Below are 21,704 nucleotides of genomic sequence, written 5' to 3'. Positions count from 1 at the left end.
TGCTTTACTGGTTCCTTTTCTTCAGCTTCTGATTGGCCAGAAGCGCCACATCTTGAGGAATGATGTCATGAGAGCTGCTTTACATGAGGTTATGACTGAACTCTGTACAGTGATGATGACAGTTTATTAATATGACCATGACACTGAAAGGGGGCGGGGCTTTCCTACGCATCATTCCTCCATAGCAAACTAACGCTAAGAGGGGCGTGGCTAAGCTTATTGATATGCTGTTGCTAAGGAAGCCCTCAGATGGTCAGACTGTGCAGATTACTATAAGAAACATCTTTATTTCAATGATTATTCTGATTAACAGTAATAAATAAACATTTCACGCATCTTCACCTGTTCTTTGTTTGCGCTCTACAGTCAGGATAACAGATAAGCTCGAGCTCTATGATGTGCAGCGCTTCACATGCGCATTTTTAAATTCTGCATTATTTAATCTCATTTGTCTGAACCATGAAGAGAGGGCGGGGCAAAGAGTAGCCCCTCCTTCAAACGCAGCCTCAAAATGCGTCCTCTGTTTCCCGGATAATGAAGGACACAACCGGTGGATCCTTCTCGGCCTCGAACGCCCCAATATTCACTGCACACCAATAACGGCAGGACGCTTTTATGGATGTGTAAACACATGCTAAAAACAATAAGAGCATGACGTCTCATGAATGAGTGATGGTATAGACCGTTTACATGTTTGTGTAAACATATGACCAAAGAAATATATCTCCAGCTTCTGTAAAGCTTGTTTTGCCTTCAGATCACTTACAATAACTTTTAAAATCACTTTCAAAAACAAATTTTATTTCTGCTTACACAGAACATAGAATCAGCAAGAGGCGACACTCTAGTGCGATTTGGGAAACAGCCACTAGATGCCGCTATTGTAACGCGGCGGCCATTTTGGAATGAAAACTCCAACAGAACAGCAGCATGTTATATGAAGTCTGTAAAATAAACGATTAAACGTGCAGCAGACTGTGACAGTGAGGGCTGTATTGTCGTCTCTCAGGTTGTATCTCAGCGGTTACGGAAGCAGGCAGTGAGTGTTTATGTCTTATGAAGGTGAATGCTGCACAGTTTTGCAGCACACTGGATTATAGACATCACTGAAGCGAACACTGATGATAGCATATAGCGACTGTATTTCCGTTTCTCGGGTCCTTCAGTGTTTTCTGAAAGATGATTGGTTCTGCGCGCCCTAGACTCGTAACCATGGCAACTGGAGCGCGAGCGTTTGTCCTGTTGCAGCCGCCGTAGCCCGTGTACGGAAACCCCGCGCCATCAGAGGAGCGACGGTGAAGTGAAAGACAAACAAGATGGCGCCGCTCGGAGGATAGACAAACACTCGCGTAAACAGTTTACCGATTACCGAGAACCCAAAAGCGGCGGCGGAGACGCTGCTATGAGGAGACCGTGAGCCAACCGGTGCCGCTACTGACTGGAGAAAACACACCGCAGCATCCGTGTTCCTACGTAAACACAGCCGGAGTGTGTGTTTGAGTGCGAGTTTGTCCGGCGGTTCAGTGAGGATGGCCGGCCCGCGGCTCTGCGGCTGAGCGGACACACACGGTACTATAGATTAGTTCGGTCACCGGTCAGGATGAGCGACACCCGACGGCGCGTGAAGGTTTACACGCTGAATGAAGAGCGGCAGTGGGAGGACAGAGGAACCGGCCATGTGTGCTGCTCCGCCGAGGACACCGCGCTGTCGGTCACCGCAGAGTCTGACGGTACGAGAAACTGTGTGTGTGTGTGTGTGTGTGTGTGTGTGTGTGTGTGTGTGTGTGTACTGACCCTCACTGTTCTCTGCTCCTCAGGGTCACTGCTGCTCGAGTCCAAGATCAAGCCCAGCACTGCCTATCAGAAACAGCAGGTGAACACACAGCCTACACACACACACCTACTGCACACACTTCAAATCTACAGACTCACATGTAAACTCACACTTCTGATCTACACACTCGCATATGTGTGTATCTATATGCTCACGATACACTCTTTCATACACGCACACACTGAGTGAGTGTGTGTTAGGTCTGTGCTGCTCTCCTCCGGACACACTCTCTCATATGTACACACACACACTGGGTGAGTGTGTAACGCTGTGCTCTCCTCAGGACACACTGATCGTCTGGTCTGAAGCGGAGAACTATGATCTGGCTCTGAGTTTCCAGGAGAAGGCCGGCTGTGACGAGATCTGGGAGAAGATCTGTCAGGTGTGTTCACTCTTAATCTCTGTGTTTGTTCACTCTCAGAAATGTGTGTGTGCGTGTGCGCGCTTTATCCTCTAATATTCAGATGTTGTGTGTGTGTGTGTGTTAGTCAGGTGTGTGTCCTCCAAGCATCTCCTGTGTGTAGCACTAGTGTCCTCCTCCTCCTTCTGTTGTGTGTGTGTGTGTGTGTGTGTAGTAACTCTAATCATTCAGTGGAGTGATATGGAGCTGTAATGAGTTCTAAATCTACCGGAACTACTTTAGCTGACAACCAAACACCTGAGAATGAGCATCAGCCAATCAGAGTCCAGCGAATAGGGTCAGCAGAATTGATAGTATAGTTACTGATTGTATAGTATAGAATTGATCATTAATACTGCAGTGTGATGTATGGTTCAGGTTCAGGTTGCTGTATTGGCAGGACATCAGTTCAGTATTCAGCATTTTAAACATGTATAATCAGATATGTAATATATGAACATCATCAAATTAATCCAATATACAGTAAATCACAAATAAATGAAGGAAAAACAGATCATAGATTTGATAATTAAACACTTACAATAATAATACTGACGTCTAGATAATGTAAAAGAGACACGAGAGTTTACACTGACTGTTTCCTATGCTGTAGGGTGTACACACACATTTTGCAGCTAGTTTAGACGTCAGTTCATCCTCTCCCACTACACCATAGACTGTTCTGAGTCATGGATGTTTTCCCTCAACCCGTTTCTGTTTCTGGGTCATGATCACAGCGGCGATGTTCAGAAAGAACGGCCTTTTCTTTTAGTCATGTTAATGAAACTCTGTGTGTGTGCGTGTGTGTGTGTGTGTGTGTGCGTGTGTGTGTGTGTGTGCGTGTGTGTGTGCAGGTCCAAGGCAAGGACCCGTCAGTGGAGATCACGCAGGAGCCGGTGGATGAGTCTGAGGAGGAGCGCTGTGAGGACTCTGGAGCGGAGTGTGATGCTCTGGATCTGCCCGAGTGTGTGCCGGAGCGTCTGCAGGAGCTGGCGGAGCTGGTGTCGTCGGTGCTGCCATCGCCGGTGCGCAGGGAGAAGCTGGCGCTGGCGCTGGTGAGCGGCGGGTACCTGCGGCAGCTGCTGCTGCTGTTCCGGCGCTGTGAGGAGCAGGAGAACCGGCCGCGGCTGCAGCAGCTCTTCCAGATCCTGCGCGGGCTGCTGTTCCTCAATAAGGCGGCGCTGTTCGAGGTGCTGTTCTCCGACGACTGCATCATGGACGTGGTGGGCTGCCTGGAGTACGACCCCGCGCTGCTGCAGCCCAAACGCCACCGGGACTTCCTCACCAAGACGGCACGCTTCCGGGAGGTGATCCCCATCCAGGACTCGGAGCTGCGGCAGAAGATCCACCAGACCTACCGCGTGCAGTACATCCAGGACATCATCCTGCCCACGCCCTCCGTCTTCGAGGAGAACTTCCTGTCCACGCTCTCCTCCTTCATCTTCTTTAACAAAGTGGAGATCGTCAGCATGCTGCAGGTGGGCTCGGGCCGCTGTAAGAGTCACAGTAGCGTGACCACTGCTCTATATATCTCCACTGCACATGTCTGAGTGCAGAACAAGCGTTCATCCCCACTCAACACCAGATATTTGAGTTGAACACACACGCCACATATTTCAGAGCCGTGAGCATGTCAGGCTAGATCAGGGGTCCGGTGTCCTGCAGAGTTTAGCTCCAACCCTAACCACACACACCTGAACCAGCTAATCAAGCTCTTTTTATTCTTGAAACACCCAGGCAGGTGTGTTGAGGCTAGTTTGAGCTAAACCCTGGAGGTCCGGTGCCCTGCAGGATCAAGATTGGTGACCCCTGGGCTAGATCATAATAATAGATGATCGCCTGCTGCTGTCTGCTTTAGCTTGAGCAGGTGTCTGTGCTCTGGATCTACAGCAGGGGTGTCCACACTCAGTCATGGAGGGCTGCTGTCCTGCAGATTTAGCTGCAGCTTGCCTCAACACACCTGCACGGATGTTTCTCGAAAGCCTAGTAAGAGCTTGATTAGCTAGCCCAGGTGTGTCTGAACTAAACTCTGCAGGACCCTCCGGTCTCCCTCCAGGACCGAATCTGGACCCCCCTGCTCTTCAGTAAAGCCGCTGCACAGTTCAGCTCGACAGCAGTTATCTTCATGGTTTTAGATCTTTGGTTCAGTCTGCTATGGGACAGACGACTAGGACTCATAAACAGCAGGAAACTGCTCACCGTGTGTTCCTGACTGTTCAGAAGTAGAGTAACGTGATGAGAACACATCAGTTAGCAGATCGACATGTTTAGACACCTGTAGATCAGTGGAGAAGGAGAGCGGACGTCCAGAGACTGAAGGTTCCAGTAGCTGCAGCCGCTCGTGTCTGAAGGAGAGCGGCAGTAGAGGAAAGCTCTGCTTGTTGGTTTGTTGTTTAGGCCTGTGACTGCATGATTTCAGGTGTGTTTAAATCATTGCTGAATGAGAAACTGTAACCGTGCTCGTGTTCTGAATCCTCCTCATCTGCTGTCGTTGAGTTTAATGATGGCTGTGCTGTAGGGCTGGCTTTATCCTAAAGTAATGGAAGCTGTAATCCCTCAAATTTTCCTAATCAATTTCCCTCCGGCGTGCGTCACCCGCTCTGTTAAGGCGGATTTATACTTCTGTGTTAAACACACGTGTGTATGGTCTGGCGCAGCCTTCGTGCGGTCGCACACCTGCACATCTCTCAGCACTGCATTACAGATGAGTGCAAGCTGCAGACGGCATAGACGGCATTTTATTTCCAAAAGGTGTTTTTAGTTTGAGCTGTTCAGCGCTTCTGTTCAATCAATAACCTAGACAGTGTGTGTTTCCATCCGTCATTCTGAAATGGAGTAATGCTCTCTTCATTAACAAATCTGGAAAATGTGGTCATATTTAACCTGTCAGTGAACGATGAGGACAAGAACATTCAATAATTAATTGTAGAATAAAATAATATTGATCCTAATCGTGTTAAAATGTTCATGTAATCGAGATTTTGCTATTAGGCTGGATCATCCAGCCCGACTGTGCTGTTACTTACAATTGATCACTCCAGTGTTCCTCCAGCTGTGGTCCGCCGGCTTCCTGCTAGTGGTTTGTGGAGTACTAATAGCCTATTGATCAACACCTAGAAATGTTGCCTGGACCTGAATGCTGGATTATAGTGAGACTGAGTGTGTTATGCGTTAAGCATGATGATGGTGTTTATTGGCTGTTTGATTGCAGTCTGTCAGTGCTGTCGGGTTGCCAAATATCACTATGAATAAGCAGAGCTATCCCCTAAAAGTGTACCAGATGAGTTCAAATACTGTGTTTGCAGATATGATGAAGAATCGCTTACCTCAAACCCAAACTTCCCATTTCATCCAAGTCTTTAATACAGCATTAGTGTTAATTACAGGAGCGCTTATGATATGAATGATGGTGATGATATCTGGCAACATGACGGAAATCTGCGGCTGCATGAGGCACTGAACAGCAGATCCGTCTCCTCAGACCCGCTTAATAGACCAGAGGCTTGCAGAATAATATGAGCATATGGTGATTTAATGTGTGTGTGTGTGTGTGTGTGTGTGTGTGTGTGTGTGTTTCAGGAGGACGAGAAGTTTCTGACAGAGGTATTTGCTCAGCTCACTGATGAATCCACAGAGGACAGCAAGAGGAGAGAGCTGGTAGGACATATGCACGCGCACACACACACACACACACACACACACACACACTGACAGGCGTCCCTCTGGCCTGCTCCACACCTGTCCTCTGTGCGTCCCATCCGTGTTCATGACGTCACCTTTCAGAAATTCCTTTAGTTTTACACCCCCTCTGTCTCTCTCTCTCTCTCTCTCTCTCTCTCTCTCTCTGTCTCTCTCTCTCTCTCTCTCTCTCTCTCTCTCTCTGTCTCTCTCTCTCTCTCTCTCTCTCTCTCTCTCTCTGTCTCTCTCTCTCTGTCTCTCTCTCTCTCTCTCTCTCTCTCTCTCTCTCTCTCTCTCTCTCTCTCTCTCTCTCTCTCTCTCTCTCTGTCTCTCTCTCTCTGTCTCTCTCTCTCTGTCTCTCTCTCTGTCTCTCTCTGTCTCTCTCTCTCTCTCTCTCTCTCTCTCTCTCTCTCTCTCTCTCTCTCTCTCTCTCTCCGTCTCTCACACAGGTGAACTTCTTCAAGGAGTTCTGTGCGTTCTCGCAGACGCTGCAGCCGCAGAACAGAGACGCCTTCTTCAAGACTCTGGCCAATCTGGGCATCCTGCCGGCGCTGGAGATCGTGATGGTGTGTGGATCACACACACACACACACACACACACACACACACTCACTTGTTCGCTGTCATTAGAAAAACAGATCTCATGTTTAACAGTCGAGTGTATTTACAGTATGTACGTGTGTGTGTGTGTGTGTGTGTGTCAGGGCATGGATGATGTGCAGGTGAAGGCCGCCGCCACAGATATCTTCTCCTACCTGGTGGAGTTCAGTCCATCGATGGTGCGTGAGTTCGTGATGCAGGAGCCGCAGCAGGCTGATGATGTGAGTCACGCTGAACACACACACACACACACACACACACACACACACACACACACACAGTGTTCCTGATATTCAGGAGCTCTACTGTTGTTGATTATTGTGATGTGTGCCTATCAAACACATGATCAATCACACAATGAGCTTCTTCAGCAGGTAAAACTGTTTAAACTGTGTGTGCAATGAAGATGCAGCGTGGAAACCTGCGGAATGGTCCCCACAATTCACAAAAACAAAGCTTCATAAGTGTGTGTGTGTGTGTGTGCAGGACGTGCTGCTGATTAACGTGGTGATCAAGCAGATGATCTGTGATTCAGACCCTGAGCTGGGCGGAGCCGTGCAGCTGATGGGGCTCCTGCGCACACTCATAGACCCCGAGAACATGCTCGCACCCTCCAACGTGAGTAACACACACACACTCCTGCGCACACTCATAGACCCCAGGAACATGCTTGCACACTCCAATGTGCGGAATACACAAACACACACACACACACTCTTAGGGGCCGATCACAACGAACCCGTGTTTGTTCCAGAATCGCGGGAGACGCCCCTCTGCCTTTTATTGACAGAGTAAAGAAGTGCGCTGCTCTTAAACGCCACTAGGCGTCGACTGCATCAGCGGTGTATTGTGCGCGAGTGTTGCTGTTGAAATGGTTATCATTGTAATGTTTTAAAGTGCAGTATGTAAAACTGACACCCAGTGGCTGAGCTAGGTATTGCACTCCTACATCAACACACACACACACACAAGCACAGGTTGCCAGATTGAGGACCACCAGGAGTGAGGCTAACCCTGGTCTGGTTCTGATTTAAACCGCGGCTCGTGACAGAAGGAATATTCTCCATATTAGAGGAGTTTTAATCCTGATCAACAGCTGAAATGTGCATATTAGAGACGGCTAGAGTCTATTCCTCACAGCAGAACACTGATCCGCTCAGCTCATGTGCTGTATTCAGTGTTCAACACTAGTAATGTGAGTCTGACAGCAGCAGCAGACAGTTCAGCTCAGATCTGGAGAATACAGTAAAGCATCTGAAACTGAACTTCAGAACTGCAAACCAACACACAGCAGTGATCCAGCATCTACATCACTCATGTTCAAGAGCTGTAATGTGTGTTCATTAGAGTATAGAGCTCAGCGTGTGCTGGACTGCAGTGAGGGCTCTGTTCTGTGCTGCTGAATGTCTGTGTTTACATTTCTGTCAGTCAAACTGCTCATCACTGCGCATCTCCTCATGTAGTGTGCTGTCAGGACACGGGTTACAGTGTGACCTGCTCACCTGATGTTTACACTCCTAATATTTATATTATATGCCAATTAATAATCATGTGGAACTCTGAATCTGCAGCTCATTTCAGAGTCTGCTACTGTCCACCAGAGGGCGCATTTCAGTCACGGACACATGCTTTCACAGCCTTCCTCACTGAATGAATGAAATACGCTGTTTTCCACCATCTGGCAACCCCAGTGCTGAAATATAATGGGCTAAACTGGCACTGGGCGAGTTAAAGAGACTAAAACACAGTGTTCAAGACATGATCACAGCACAATATCTGACTGCAGCATTGAGTTTCAGATGATCAAGAATGTTCACGGAGCATCACTCTGAATACCTGAAGACAGATGATGAAGAGTCACACACTGACACACAGCAGCCTTAACAATATCGTGATATCACAGAGTTCACCTGCAAATGAACATTACTCTGTTTACTCTCCCTCGAGCTCACTACAGGACACACCATCAGTCAGACATGAGCATGACATGAGTCACACCGCCTGCTAGTCCAGAGACGAGAGAAATACCTGTGTGTGCTAATGTTCGTGTGTGTGTGTGTGTGTGTGCAGAAAACAGAGAAGAGTGAGTTTCTGAGCTTCTTCTACAAGAACTGTATGCATGTGCTGACGGCTCCACTGCTGGCCAACACCGCCGAGGAGGACCAAGGTGAGACACGTGACCTGTGTGTGTGTGTGTGTGTGTGTGTGTGTGTGTGCGCGTGAGAGATGGAGATGGACAACATGAGTCTGATGTATGTGTGTTTCCACAGATTTGGATGAAGGATCAGCTAAAGTCAACCCTGTGTGTCCAGGTAAACACACACACACACACACACACACACTCTTCAACACAATCTCCCACCCCTGTGCTCTGCTGAACCTGTTTGTGTGTGTGTGTGTGTGTGTGTCTGTCAGATAACTTCCAGACGGCGCAGCTGCTGGCGCTGATCCTGGAGCTGCTGACCTTCTGTGTAGAGCATCACACGTACCACATCAAGAACTACATCATGACCAGAGACCTGCTGCGGAGGGTGCTGACGCTCATGAACTCCAAACACACCTTCCTGGCGCTCTGTGAGTCACACACACACACACACACACACACACACACACACACACACACACACACACACACACACACACACACACACACCATGACCAGAGACCTGCTGTGGAGGGTGCTGATGCTTTGTGTGTGTGTGTGTGTGTGTGTGTGTGTGTGTGTGTGTGTGTGTGTGTGTGTGTGTGTGTGTGTGTGTGTGTGTTTAGGTGCGCTGCGCTTCATGCGGAGGATCATCGGCCTGAAGGATGAGTATTATAACCGCTACATCATGAAGGGGAACCTGTTTGAGCCAGTCATCAACGCTCTGCTGGACAACGGCACGCGCTACAACCTGCTGAACTCCGCCATCATCGAGCTGTTCGACTTCATACGCGTGGTCAGAGCCCAAACTCACTACAGCACACCTTTACCTGCATCACTCAGATTCTGCAGAGCTCTCGACGTTATTTACAGCCCCCTCCGGCCCGCACCTGATGTCAGAAATACATGTGCTGAATGTGTGTTTGAGCCAGTGTCTTTACTATTCTGCGCTGTGTGTGTGTGTGTGTGTGGCTCAGTCTCTCAGTGTGCAGGCGAGAGGAACACACACACACACACACACACACCGAGGCTGATCAACCCTGAGATATGTGTCTGTCAGCTTTTATCAAGTCTGATTATAAACAAATACAGTGAATTCATGATGACCAGTAGAGGCTGGAGACACACACACACACACACACACACACACACACACACACACACACAGCACTGGGGTTAAACCCTGCATAACGGTGGTTTCTGCATAATAGCGGCCCTTTACTCTTCATATGTGCTGTTATTGTCAGTGATGGTCATGAAGAGCTGGTTATCAGTGTGTGTGTGTGTGTGTGTGTTTCAGGAGGACATCCGCTCGCTCACTGCACACATTGTGGAGAACTTCCAGAGCGCGCTGCAGTCCATCCAGTATGTGCAGACCTTCAAGGGCCTGAAGGGGAGATACGAGCAGGAGCAGGAGCGCCAGAGCCGCGGCCTCAGCAGGTCAGAGCACATACACACACACACACACCAGCAGGGCGATGCGGCATATCTCCATTACAGGATAATCGGGGTGTTGTCACTGTTTCGGTGGTTGTCAAAACACTACAGCCAAACTAACTGAACACAAACCCTGACAGGAGGACACAATAACACAGACAATAGAAACCCAGTCACCACATCTGCTGTGGATAAAGGCTGAACTGTAGTCAAACCTGTCAGAGGAGACTGGTGAGGTGTTGTGTTATGAAGCTGCATACGCATTCGGTTTACAATAAACACCATAAATTAGCCAAAGCTGCAGCTGAACACAGCGCACGCCTCTTCAGGCTGGAGATCAGCGCGTGTGTAATCTGTATATCCTGCATTTTCCTGAGGTCAGCATGACGGTAAACAGTTTGAGGCTGATGCAGCTGCTGAACACACAGTAGTTGAGACGCATGCCGGACTCCTCCAGAGATGAGGCCTTTATCAACACTGACATTTTAAACAAGTGGCAGGAGGAGTGGGGTGCACTGGAAGATGATGAACCATGAAGTCCAACCTCAATATGAGGACATTTTAAGGGTTTAAGCAGAGTAAGCCATGCCTTTCTGCTGAAAGATGAAGACCCACTCATGTTTGTGCTGCACGGCTCCCCTTACTGTAAAACACACGGCACTGCACTGTCCTGCTTTACATGAGGCCAGAGGACTGCTGATCTCTCTCTTAGCACAGTGACTCCAGGAGAAGTGTATAATTCCCATCCTGTATTAACACTAAACATCTTATTTATTCATTTGTTTGCTGTTTTTAATTGTATATTTATTAATGACATGTTCTTGGCATGATAATATCCTTGTTGCTGACGTGACCAATACATTACATTACAAAATAAAAGGTCAGTGAAATGAACACTTGTAATGGCTAAAGGGGAACGTGATCACTGCTGTGTCTCTAGAGAACGTCTGTCTCCTCAAACGCAGCGCGAGGCCTGCAGATTCATGACCAGAGCCGCAGCAGTCGTCTTCTCTTGATGATGGCTGCCCGTCAGGTCCGGATGAATGACCTAAAGTATGCATACATGCAAATGAGGAGGGCGTGGCCCGTGAGCATTGTTGCAGTTTGTTTTGTCTTCTGATTGGCCCGTTGTCCACCGTGTATTTTACATGAGAATGGGGAAACGGTGCTGTCTCAGGCTCAGTGTGCCCACGGCCATACACTGATCTGCATCAGCGGGCGAGCAGAGGTCAGCTGTAGTCATGCATGATGAAATGAATATAATGAAACAGACTGACATATCAGATACACAAGATAAACATCAGGCTGTCCTCGTGTTAGATGATAAGTCAGTGTAGAGGGGTTTAAGGCCTCGAGTAGGTGTGAGATGTAGACTCGTCTGCTAAAGTGAGCTTGAGTTCTGCCGGTGTCGGGCTGCTGTGTGCTGGATCCCTCATTCAGAGCTCTTAAATATAATGCTAAATGCTAAAGGCGACACTGAGGGCCCCGTCACACCCCCGGCGCAGGGCACGACACGAATGGCATTTCAGCCTGACGCAAGTGTCATTTCCCCGCTTTCCATCTCGCTGTGTACAGAGCAAATGCATTCTGTGTGAACTCCTGGGTGTTTCGGTCTAGATATGAGGTGTGTGTGTGTGTGTGTGTGTGTGTCTGTGTGTGTGTGTGTCTGTGTGTGTGTGTGTCTGTGTGTGTGTGTGTCTGTGTGTGTGTGTCTGTGTGTGTGTGTCTGTGTGTGTGTGTGTGTGTGTGTGTCTGTGTGTGTGTGTCTGTGTGTGTGTGTCTGTGTGTGTGTGTCTGTGTGTGTGTGTCTGTGTGTGTGTGTGTGTGTGTGTGTGTGTGGGCGCACTGCTGCTCTGAAGAACTACAACAGACTGCTGAATACAGGAGCTGAGAGCAGGTCTACAGTCCAGCGCAGAGCGTGAATACACACAGCATGATGAGCAGCAACACACACACACACACTAATGAAAAACAACTAAAGGAACACACACACACACACACACACACACACTGACTGTGCTGCGCTGTCTCAGGTTCCGCAGGGACGCGCGCTCCTTTCCGGAGGATGAAGAGCTGTGGAAGGAGGAAGAGGAGGATGAGGAGGAGCCAGCGGACACGGAGACGCAACACTGCAAGAGCGACTACGGGAGATTCATGGAGAGCGAGAAAGGTGAGCGCACACACACACACACACACACACACACACACACACACACACACACACACACACACTCACACTGCTGTCCACACACACTCATTCATAGGAGCCCTTTAAAGAGGCGGCTCACCCTCACATACTCATCCTCATTCTGTGTGTGTGTGTGTGTGTGTGTGTGTGTGTGTTTCAGCGAAAGAGAACCAGGAGAAGGAGAACCAGGCCAAGCGGAGCAGCAGCGGCAGCTTCAAGTTCACCTTCTCCCACTCTGCAGCGTCTGCTAACAGCGCTAAAGCTACATCTGCGTCATCCAGCGGAGCCAGCACTGCAGCCAGGGTAACACACACACACACACACACACATGCTCATACACACAAGCATGCACACACTCAGACTCCTGCACATGCATTCACAAGCTCACACACACACTCTCTCTCTGCTGTGTGCTGACGTGTGTGTGTGTGTGTGTGTGTGTGTGTGTGTGCTCCTCAGACGGCGCTGGTGGATTACCCAGATGATGAAGATGAGGATGAGGATGATGATGAAGATCAGCAGGCTCCACACAAGCGCCCCCGTCTGGGCTCGTAGAGCGGTGCAGGGGCTGCTGGGAGATCATCTGCGCAGGCTAGCAGGACTAGACTGAACACTAGCGCTGCTGCTCTGAGCCCTGATCCTGCGCTACACACACCTGTGATGCTGACGAGAGAGAGTGTGTGTGTGTGTGTGTGTGTGTGTGTGTGTGTGTGTGTGTGTGTGTGTGTGTGTGTATTAAACTGTGCGTTTGCTGCAGTAATGCTGAAGTGTGTGTGTGTGGATCAGAGACGGAGTGTGTCTTCAGGGTGTCTGAGGTGCGGGCCGGGCCGGCGTGGAGCCGCTGCTCTGGGTTTTGTACACTTTCCTACTGGCTCGTCTCGCTCGTTTGTATAAAAATTGATATTTTTTACCATTTTCAGATTAAATTTGGTCCTGCAATCACCCTCAGCGCCTGCTCCTTTCCTGATTACAGGAGATCAGATCTGGGTTTAGTTTCACACACTCAGCGGCCACTTTATTAGGTACACCTCACTAGTACCGGGTCGGACCCCTTTCACCTTCAGAACTGCCGTAATCCTCCATGGCAGAGATTCAGCAAGCTACTGGAAATATTCCTCAGAGATTTTGCTCCATATTGTCATGATAGCATCACACAGTTGCTGCAGATTTGTCGGCTGCACATCCATGATGCCAATCTCCCGTTCCACCACATCCCAAAGCTGCTCTATTGGATTGAGCTCTGGTGACTGTGGAGGCCATTTGAGTACAGTGAACTCATCGTCATGTTCAAGACACCAGTCTGAGATGATTGAGCTTTATGACATGCTGCGTTATCCTGCTGGAAGTAGCCATCAGAAGATGGAGACACTGTGCTCATAAAGGGATGGACATGGTCAGCAGCAATACTCAGGTAGGCTGTGGCGTTGATGCTCAATTGGTACTAATGGACCCAAAGAAAATCTCCCCCACACCATTACACCACCACCACCAGCCTGAACCGCTGATACAAGGCAGGATGATCCATGCTTTCATGATGTCTGAGCCGAGCATCTGAATGTGTCAGCAGAAATGGAGACTCATCAGAGCAGCAACGTTTCTCCAATCTTCTATTGTCCAGTTTTGGTGAGTCTGTGTGAATTGTAGCCTCAGTTTCCTGTTCTTAGCTGACAGGAGCGGCACCCGGTGTGCTCTTCTGCTGCTGTAGCCCATCCGCCTCAAGGTTGGCCGTGTTGTGTGTTCAGAGATGCTCTTCTGCAGAGCTCGGTTGTAACGAGTGCTTATTTGAGTTACTGTTGCCTTTCTATCAGCTGGAGCCAGTCTGGCCATTCTCCTCTGACCTCTGACCATCAACAAGGCATTTGTGTCCACAGAACTGCCGCTCACTGGAGATCTCCTCTGTGTCGCAGCACAGGTTTTCTGTGTCAGAATGGCAGGTTTGTGAGACTGGAGAAGGCAGGGTAAGTCCAGCCTGTTCCTGAAAGCGAGGTCACTCTAGCTCAGAGTCAGGTACTGCGTGAAGATGGCCTGGTCATGTATGAGAATGGCTTGTCTATTTTAATAGATAATAATCTTAAATTCACTGATCTTCGACGGGGACATGTGCTGTGACGAGTATTATCTGACATTATTATTCTCTAAACTATTGATTAGTTCAGCTCACATTATTAATGTCATATCAGCCTCTATCACTCAATCAATAATAGAGGCAGACACAAGAGCACGTTTACATCCATTAAAACTGATCAACGTGTATATCTTTATAAAAATGTATAAACGTCACACATAACATTAATTATTATAGTTACAGATGTAAATACTTTAAATGTAAAGTAGCGCATTAACTGGAGCTGTTTTCCCACATTAAGTGTCTGTTTCACTGATGCAGGTGTGCTGCTGTATTAACTCTGCATGAGCAGATCAAGTTCTGCTGGAGACAGAATCGGTCACTCGTCTATCATCTGTACTCCATTGATGATGCCTTTATATAGCTTTACTCTGAGCTGCTCTACTGATTGACCCAACTCAGATCTGCTGCCCTCAAACCCAAAACTCTGCCAAAACTAATCTGTCGGTGAATCAGCTCAGAGTTGGTTAAACCTCCTTACTGAAACCTGATCTCAGCAGTCAGAGTAAGCGTCGGTCACCTCCTGTGCGTCAGATCACGCTGGCTCCCGTCCTCTGCTGTTATAACACTGATCAAGTCTGAACTCACACCAGATAAGCAGCGGTGAGTGACGCTGTGTCCAGCAGTGGAGCTGATGTGTGCTCATCATGCTCAGTGTTCATTAGCAGTGTCGCATCCATGTGGTCAGTCCGGGACACAGATCAAACACACACACATACACACATACGCACTCAATTTCTGCCACTAGATGGCGGTGTCGGCCAGCGCGGCGGGCTTCTGTTCACTACACATTTCCATCAACTGTCAGTTTGTGTGTGTGTGTGTGTGTTTACTGTGTGTCATTATGATCAGCACTGCAGTTTCAGTTATTACTGACACACACACAAACGTGCATCAGCAGTTCACAAACAGCCTACAGTCACACTGAACAACTGCAGCTGAACAACCACAGGTGTGTGTGTGTGTGTGCGCTGGGGGGGGGGTTAGATGACCATCTGCCATTTTACAGTCTGTAAGCACACAAACACTGGGCTTGGATCAGCTTCAGTCTCGGTCAGCGTTCACACACACACACACACACACACACACACTGGTGTTTGTCCCCCTGATCGTTTATTGATCTTCAGAGGCTCAGACTGAATCAATAACAGTAGGTCATTAACATATTACTGATATTAACATATCTGGCCCCTCCCCCTCACTCAGCTCCTCCCATTACCATGGTGCCCTATTAACACATCATAGTGTAGTGTGAGGGGTGAGCAGCCTGAGGACCCCAGTATCTCTAAACTCCTCACACACACACACACACACACTCACCATGGCCGTCTGCTGTACAGTGTGTGTGTGTGTGTGTGTGCTGGAGTTACAGATATTCAAATACTGTTTACTGTGCAATATAATGTTATTATAATGTACTGACATGTAATAATCATCATATTACAACATTAAATGTCCACCATGGAGTGTCCAGCAGCCACACACACACACACACACACACACAGCAAAGCAGCATTACAGGACCTGCACCATTACTGAACCTAGCCCTTAATGCAGGCGAGCAAGCGTGTGTGTGAGTGTGTGTGTGTGTGTGAGTGTGTGTGTGCTGCAGAAACACACAGTAGTGTTGTGTGGTCAGCATGCGCTGCTTTAGCTCGTTTAGTGTTCTCTGTAGTACACACACACACACACACACACACACACACACACACAGTGTTTCCAGACACCGATGCTCAGTTTCCTCCCTCCGGATGTTCCCTACTAAGGGAACAGGCGCACAGTGGGCGTGTTCACACACTACCCCTAGGAAGGCAGCATGCACAACCCTTAACATGAGTGCAGAACAAGAGGGAAATAAGAGAGTGTGTGTGTGTTACTGCGCGCTTACTGTGTGTGTGTGTGTGTGTTACTGTATATGACTGTGTAATAGCGCGGGTCTGCTCCAGATGCGCGGTCAGGGCTCTGCAGCGTCACTCCCGTTATGTGTGGCGGAAGTGGAGCAGTAAATCAGTGTGTGCGTGTGTGTGTGTGTGTGTGTGTGTGTGTGCGCGCGTGCTGTACTACAGGCGGCGCTTTGTTCAGTCGCACACCCGCCCGTGCCCGACACACACTCACTGAAACACACTCGAGGCGCGTTTCCCGTTGGAAGCTCGACACGTCACGGCGGATTAAGCGGAAAACGGCGGCTTTTCATCCGGGATGTGGAGACCGAGCGCGCCGCGGGAATAACGGGGATCCGCCCGCAGCGCGTCTGCAGTCGGGCTCGGTTTTGCGCTTCGCCGCCCAGTGAGTGTGTGTGTGTGTGTGTGTGTGTGTGTGACCGTGTGTGTGTGCCTATGTATGAGAGAGAGAGAGACCGATTGAGGCGATGAGCGCGCGATAAACTCTCCGCTTCCCGACGCGCCGCCGGTTACCGGGCCTCAGGATGGAGGTTTTCTCGCCGCTGTTGGAGGAGTTCATCCGGTCTCCGCTGGTCTGCTGGGTGAGTGTCCACCGGTGCTCGGTGTCCCTCTGCCGGGGCCTGCAACGCGCTTACTGTGTGTGTGTTGGTGTGTGTGTGTGTGTGTGTGTGTGTCCGCAGGTGAAGACGGTGGAGCGGCTGCTGACCGACGGCTCCCCGCTGGCCGAGTTCATGGCGCTGGCGGACGGCGTGTTTCTGAACGACATCATGATCCGGATGTGAGTACAGCTGTTCTCAGATCAGCCTCATCGATACTGATCAGCTGATCAGTTCTGCGGGTTACAATGTAAATGCTGTCAATAATACTGTACATGCGCCCAGTGTGTGTGTGTGTGCGCGCTTACGGCACTCTCCAGGGCTGTGATTGGGCAGCGGAGGGTCATGTGACTGATGTTTGTGATCATGAGTGTCAGAGCAGTACAGTAGATCAGTCTGAGGGCTGAAGCACTGATCCTTCATCATCTCCTCCTCCTCTTCCTCGGTGTCTGCAGTGTTGTGCGCTGTCTCTGTGTCTCAGTGCTGATCTGCTTCCTGCAGTGTTTCTGTATTTCCTGTCTGGCAGCGGTTCAGTTCCTGCTGGAGATGAAGGCTGCAGGTCAGTGGTGTCCACACTGGAGGTCCTGCAGAGTCCAGCAGGTGTGTCTGATCTGGCCTGAACTCTGCAGAGCAGCGGCTCTCCAGGAGCCCCAGTGTAGACACCACTGACCGCCGAGGAGGATCACACACACCCGCGTGTGTGTTTGTGTGAGTATGTTCAGTGGCTGTAATTCGTGTGTGGATATCTGAGCGTGTGTGTGTGTGTGAGTTGCTCTTCAGTGTGTGTGTGTGTGTGTGTGTGTGTGTGTGTGTGTGTGTGTGTGTGTGTTTTCAGCAGTGGCGTTCACACTGAACTGAAGCTGTTTGGCTCGCTGGGGTTCAGCTGCACAATACCGCTACAGAAATACAGATGAACTCAGTGGTGTGTGTGTGTGTTCAGCTGCCGCTTGTTCACACACACAAACACACACACACACACGCACACACAGTCAGCTGATTGTTGCTCTAGTGCAGGTGTTCGTCAGTGAACTCATTCAGTGCTGCTGCAGCGGCTCTAACTGATGATCCACAGTGTGTGTGTGTGTGTGTGTGAGAGAGTTAGATCCACTGATGATGAAGAGGAAGATGATGTGCAGTGTTGCGGTTTAACCCTCAGTGTGGTGGTTTAACCCTCAGTGTGGTGGTTTAACCCTCAGTGTTGTGGTGTAACCCTCAGTGTGGTGGTTTAACCCTCAGTGTTGTGGTTTAACCCTCAGTGTGGCGGTTTAACCCTCAGTGTTGTGTTTAACCCTCAGTGTGGTGGTTTAACCCTCAGTGTTGTGGTTTAACCCTCAGTGTTGTGGTTTAACCCTCAGTGTGGCGGTTTAACCCTCGGTGTTGTGTTTAACCCTCAGTGTGGTGGTTTAACCCTCAGTGTTGTGGTTTAACCCTCAGTGTGGTGGTTTTACCCTCAGTGTTGTGGTTTAACCCTCAGTGTGGTGGCTTAACCCTCAGTGTTGTGGTTTAACTCTCAGTGTGGTGGTTTAACTCTCAGTGTGGTGGTTTAACCCTCAGTGTTGTGGTTTAACCCTCAGTGTTGTGGTTTGACCCTCAGTGTGGTGGTTTTACCCTCAGTGTTGTGGTTTAACCCTCAGTGTGGTGGCTTAACCCTCAGTGTTGTGGTTTAACCCTCAGTGTTGTGGTTTAACCCTCAGTGTTGTGGTTTAACCCCCAGTGTGGTGTTTTAACCATCAGTGTTGTGGTTTAACCCTCAGTGTGATGGTGTAACCCTCAGTGTTGTTTTAACCCTCTGTGTTGTGGTTTAACCCTCAGTGTTGTGGTTTAACCCTCAGTGTGATGGTTTAACCCTCAGTGTTGTGGTTCAACCCTCAATGTTGTAGTTTAACCCTCAGTGTGGTGGTTTAACCCTCAGTGTTGTGGTTTAACCCTTAGTGTGGCGGTTTAAGCCTTAGTGCGGCGATTTAACCCTTAGTGTGGCGATTTAACCCTCAGTGTTGTGGTTTAACCCTCAGTGTTGTGGTTTAACCCTCAGTGTTGTGGTTTAACCCTCAGTGTTGTGGTTTAACCCTCAGTGTTGTGGTTTAACCGTCAGTGTGATGGTTTAACCCTCAGTGTTGTGGTTTAACCCTCAATGTTGTGGTTTAACCCTCTGTGTGGTGATTTAACCCTCAGTGTTGTGGTTTAACCCTTAGTGTGGCGGTTTAACCCTCAGTGTGGCGATTTAACCCTCAGTGTTGTGTTTTAACCCTCAGTGTTGTGGTTTAACCCTCAGTGTTGTGGTTTAACCCTCAGTGTTGTGGTTTAACCCTCAGTGTGATGGTTTAACCCTCAGTGTGATGGTTTAACCCTCAGTGTGGAGTTTTAACCATCAGTGTTGTGTTTTAACCCTCTGTGTTGTGGTTTAACCCTCAGTGTGGTGGTTTAACCCTCAGTGTTGTGGTTTAACCCTCAGTGTTGTGGTTTAACCCTCAGTGTGATGGTTTAACCCTCAGTGTTGTGGTTCAACCCTCAATGTTGTAGTTTAACCCTCAGTGTGGTGGTTTAACCCTCAGTGTTGTGGTTTAACCGTCAGTGTGATGGTTTAACCCTCAGTGTTGTGGTTTAACCCTCAATGTTGTGGTTTAACCCTCAGTGTTGTGGTTTAACCATCAGTGTTGTGGTTTAACCCTCAGTGTTGTGGTTTAACCCTCAGTGTTGTGGTTTAACCATCAGTGTTGTGGTTTAACCCTCAGTGTTGTGGTTTAACCGTCAGTGTGATGGTTTAACCCTCAGTGTTGTGGTTTAACCCTCAATGTTGTGGTTTAACCCTCAGTGTGGTGATTTAACCCTCAGTGTTGTGGTTTAACCCTTAGTGTGGCGGTTTAACCCTCAGTGTGGCGATTTAACCCTCAGTGTTGTGTTTTAACCCTCAGTGTTGTGGTTTAACCCTCAGTGTTGTGGTTTAACCCTCAGTGTTGTGGTTTAACCCTCAGTGTGATGGTTTAACCCTCAGTGTGATGGTTTAACCCTCAGTGTTGTGGTTTAACCCTCAATGTTGTGGTTTAACCCTTAGTGTGGCGGTTTAACCCTCAGTGTGATGGTTTAACCCTCAGTGTGATGGTTTAACCCTCAGTGTTGTGGTTTAACCCTCAGTGTTGTGGTTTAACCCTCAATGTTGTGGTTTAACCCTCAGTGTGGTGATTTAACCCTCAGTGTTGTGGTTTAACCCTTAGTGTGGCGGTTTAACCCTCAGTGTGGCGATTTAACCCTCAGTGTTGTGTTTTAACCCTCAGTGTTGTGGTTTAACCCTCAGTGTTGTGGTTTAACTCTCAGTGTTGTGGTTTAACCATCAGTGTTGTGGTTTAACCCTCAGTGTTGTGGTTTAACCCTCAGTGTTGTGGTTTAACCCTCAGTGTTGTGGTTTAACCGTCAGTGTGATGGTTTAACCCTCAGTGTTGTGGTTTAACCCTCAATGTTGTGGTTTCACCCTCAGTGTGGTGATTTAACCCTCAGTGTTGTGGTTTAACCCTTAGTGTGGCGGTTTAACCCTCAGTGTGGCGATTTAACCCTCAGTGTTGTGTTTTAACCCTCAGTGTTGTGGTTTAACCCTCAGTGTTGTGGTTTAACTCTCAGTGTTGTGGTTTAACCATTAGTGTTGTGGTTTAACCCTCAGTGTGGTGGTTTAACCCTCAGTGTTGTGGTTTAACCCTCAGTGTGGTGGTTTAACCCTCAGTGTGATAATTTTAACCCTCAGTGTGGTGGTTTAACCCTCAGTGTTGTGGTTTAACCCTCAGTGTGGTGGTTTAACCATTAGTGTTGTGGTTTAACCCTCAGTGTTGTGGTTTAACCTTCAGTGTTGTGGTTTAACCCTCAGTGTGGTGGTTTAACCCTCAGTGTGGTGGCTTAACCCTCAGTGTTGTGGTTTAACCCTCAGTGTGGTGGTTTAACCATTAGTGTTGTGGTTTAACCCTCAGTGTTGTGGTTTAACCCTCAGTGTTGTGGTTTAACCCTCAGTGTTGTGGTTTAACCCTCAGTGTTGTGGTTTAACCCTCTGTGTGATAATTTTAACCCTCAGTGTGGTGGTTTAACCCTCAGTGTTGTGGTTTAACCCTCAGTGTGATGGTTTAACCCTCAGTGTGGTGGTTTAACCTTCAGTGTTGTGGTTTAAACCTCAGTGTGGTGGTTTAACCCTCAGTAGTGTGGTTTAACCCTCAGTGTTGTGGTTTAACCCTTAATGCGGCGTTTTAACCCTTAGTATGGCGGTTTAACCCTCAGTATTGTGGTTTAACCCTCAGTGTGGCGTTTTAACCCTCAGTGTGGCGTTAGTGATAGTCTGAAGCAGTGCCCTCACTAGTGTGCATGTGTGACCCACACACAGAGCATGATGGTGTCTGCGTGAGTGTAGTGAAGGTGACCCTCTGGTTGTCTTCTCTGATGCTGTGGGTCTGTGGGTCACACTAAGCAGTGACTGTAGATATGAGTGTGTGTGTTGTTGGATTAGTGCAGTGTTCACTGCTGTAGATCAGAATTTTAGCACATCTCAGAGTGTGTTTGTGCTGTTGTAGCCCTGTTACGAAATCACACAGCTGTGTGTGTGTGTCTGTCTGTACTTGTGTGTGCGCGCATTTATATGTGTGTGTTTTAATATGTGTGTGTGTGTGTGTGTGTGTGTGTGTTTGCATTTGTGTCTGTCAGTGCATGTGTGTGCGTGTGCAGTCTGTCAGAAGTAGGTTAGTCACTAGTGCTCGGGGCGGTGTGTCATTGTCTGCGCGTGTGTGTGTGTATTGACTGAGAGTAGTGCTCATGATACTGCTGTTAATGAC

General features: G+C 48.7%; 2 protein-coding genes across 17 annotated transcripts in view; both read left to right on the top strand.

Moving 5' to 3' along the window:
- Positions 1-1,311: 1,311 nt before the first annotated feature.
- ppp4r3b (protein phosphatase 4, regulatory subunit 3B) lies at positions 1,312-13,223 on the top strand. Of its 2 annotated transcripts, NM_200001.2 has the most exon segments (17): positions 1,328-1,730; positions 1,818-1,873; positions 2,118-2,216; positions 3,089-3,712; positions 5,814-5,891; positions 6,362-6,478; positions 6,617-6,733; positions 6,999-7,130; positions 8,583-8,679; positions 8,783-8,824; positions 8,928-9,086; positions 9,282-9,451; positions 9,956-10,095; positions 12,126-12,262; positions 12,441-12,583; positions 12,740-12,954; positions 12,989-13,222. In NM_200001.2, coding segments are annotated over 16 exon segments (2,337 nt in total). In that variant the 5' UTR covers positions 1,328-1,600; the 3' UTR covers positions 12,836-12,954; positions 12,989-13,222.
- Positions 13,224-16,485: 3,262 nt separating this feature from the next.
- Positions 16,486-21,704, top strand: part of ccdc88ab (coiled-coil domain containing 88Ab) — a 31,364-nt gene continuing 26,145 nt past the window's right edge. For all 15 annotated transcript variants that reach the window (XM_073920417.1, XM_073920413.1, XM_073920411.1 and 12 more), the window contains exons 1-2: positions 16,486-16,887; positions 16,987-17,084. In XM_073920417.1, the coding sequence (XP_073776518.1) occupies positions 16,831-16,887; positions 16,987-17,084 (155 nt within the window). In that variant the 5' untranslated portion in view covers positions 16,486-16,830. The remainder of the gene's footprint in view (positions 16,888-16,986; positions 17,085-21,704) is intronic.

This window comes from Danio rerio, chromosome 13, assembly GCF_049306965.1.
Source record: "Danio rerio strain Tuebingen ecotype United States chromosome 13, GRCz12tu, whole genome shotgun sequence".
In the NCBI taxonomy this organism is placed as follows: domain Eukaryota; kingdom Metazoa; phylum Chordata; class Actinopteri; order Cypriniformes; family Danionidae; genus Danio; species Danio rerio.
The sequence above is the reverse complement of the archived record's forward strand: the minus strand, read 5'-3'. Positions and strand labels throughout refer to the sequence as shown.

Excerpts from the sequence above, each read along its gene's own strand:
- ppp4r3b (XM_073919360.1), top strand. The coding sequence starts at position 1,601 with ATGAGCGACACCCGACGGCGCGTGAAGGTTTACACGCTGAATGAAGAG. Across the intron at positions 5,892-6,361 it reads ACAGCAAGAGGAGAGAGCTG|GTGAACTTCTTCAAGGAGTT; the intron begins GTAGGACATATG and ends TCTCTCACACAG. Across the intron at positions 8,825-8,927 it reads AGTCAACCCTGTGTGTCCAG|ATAACTTCCAGACGGCGCAG; the intron begins GTAAACACACAC and ends TGTGTCTGTCAG.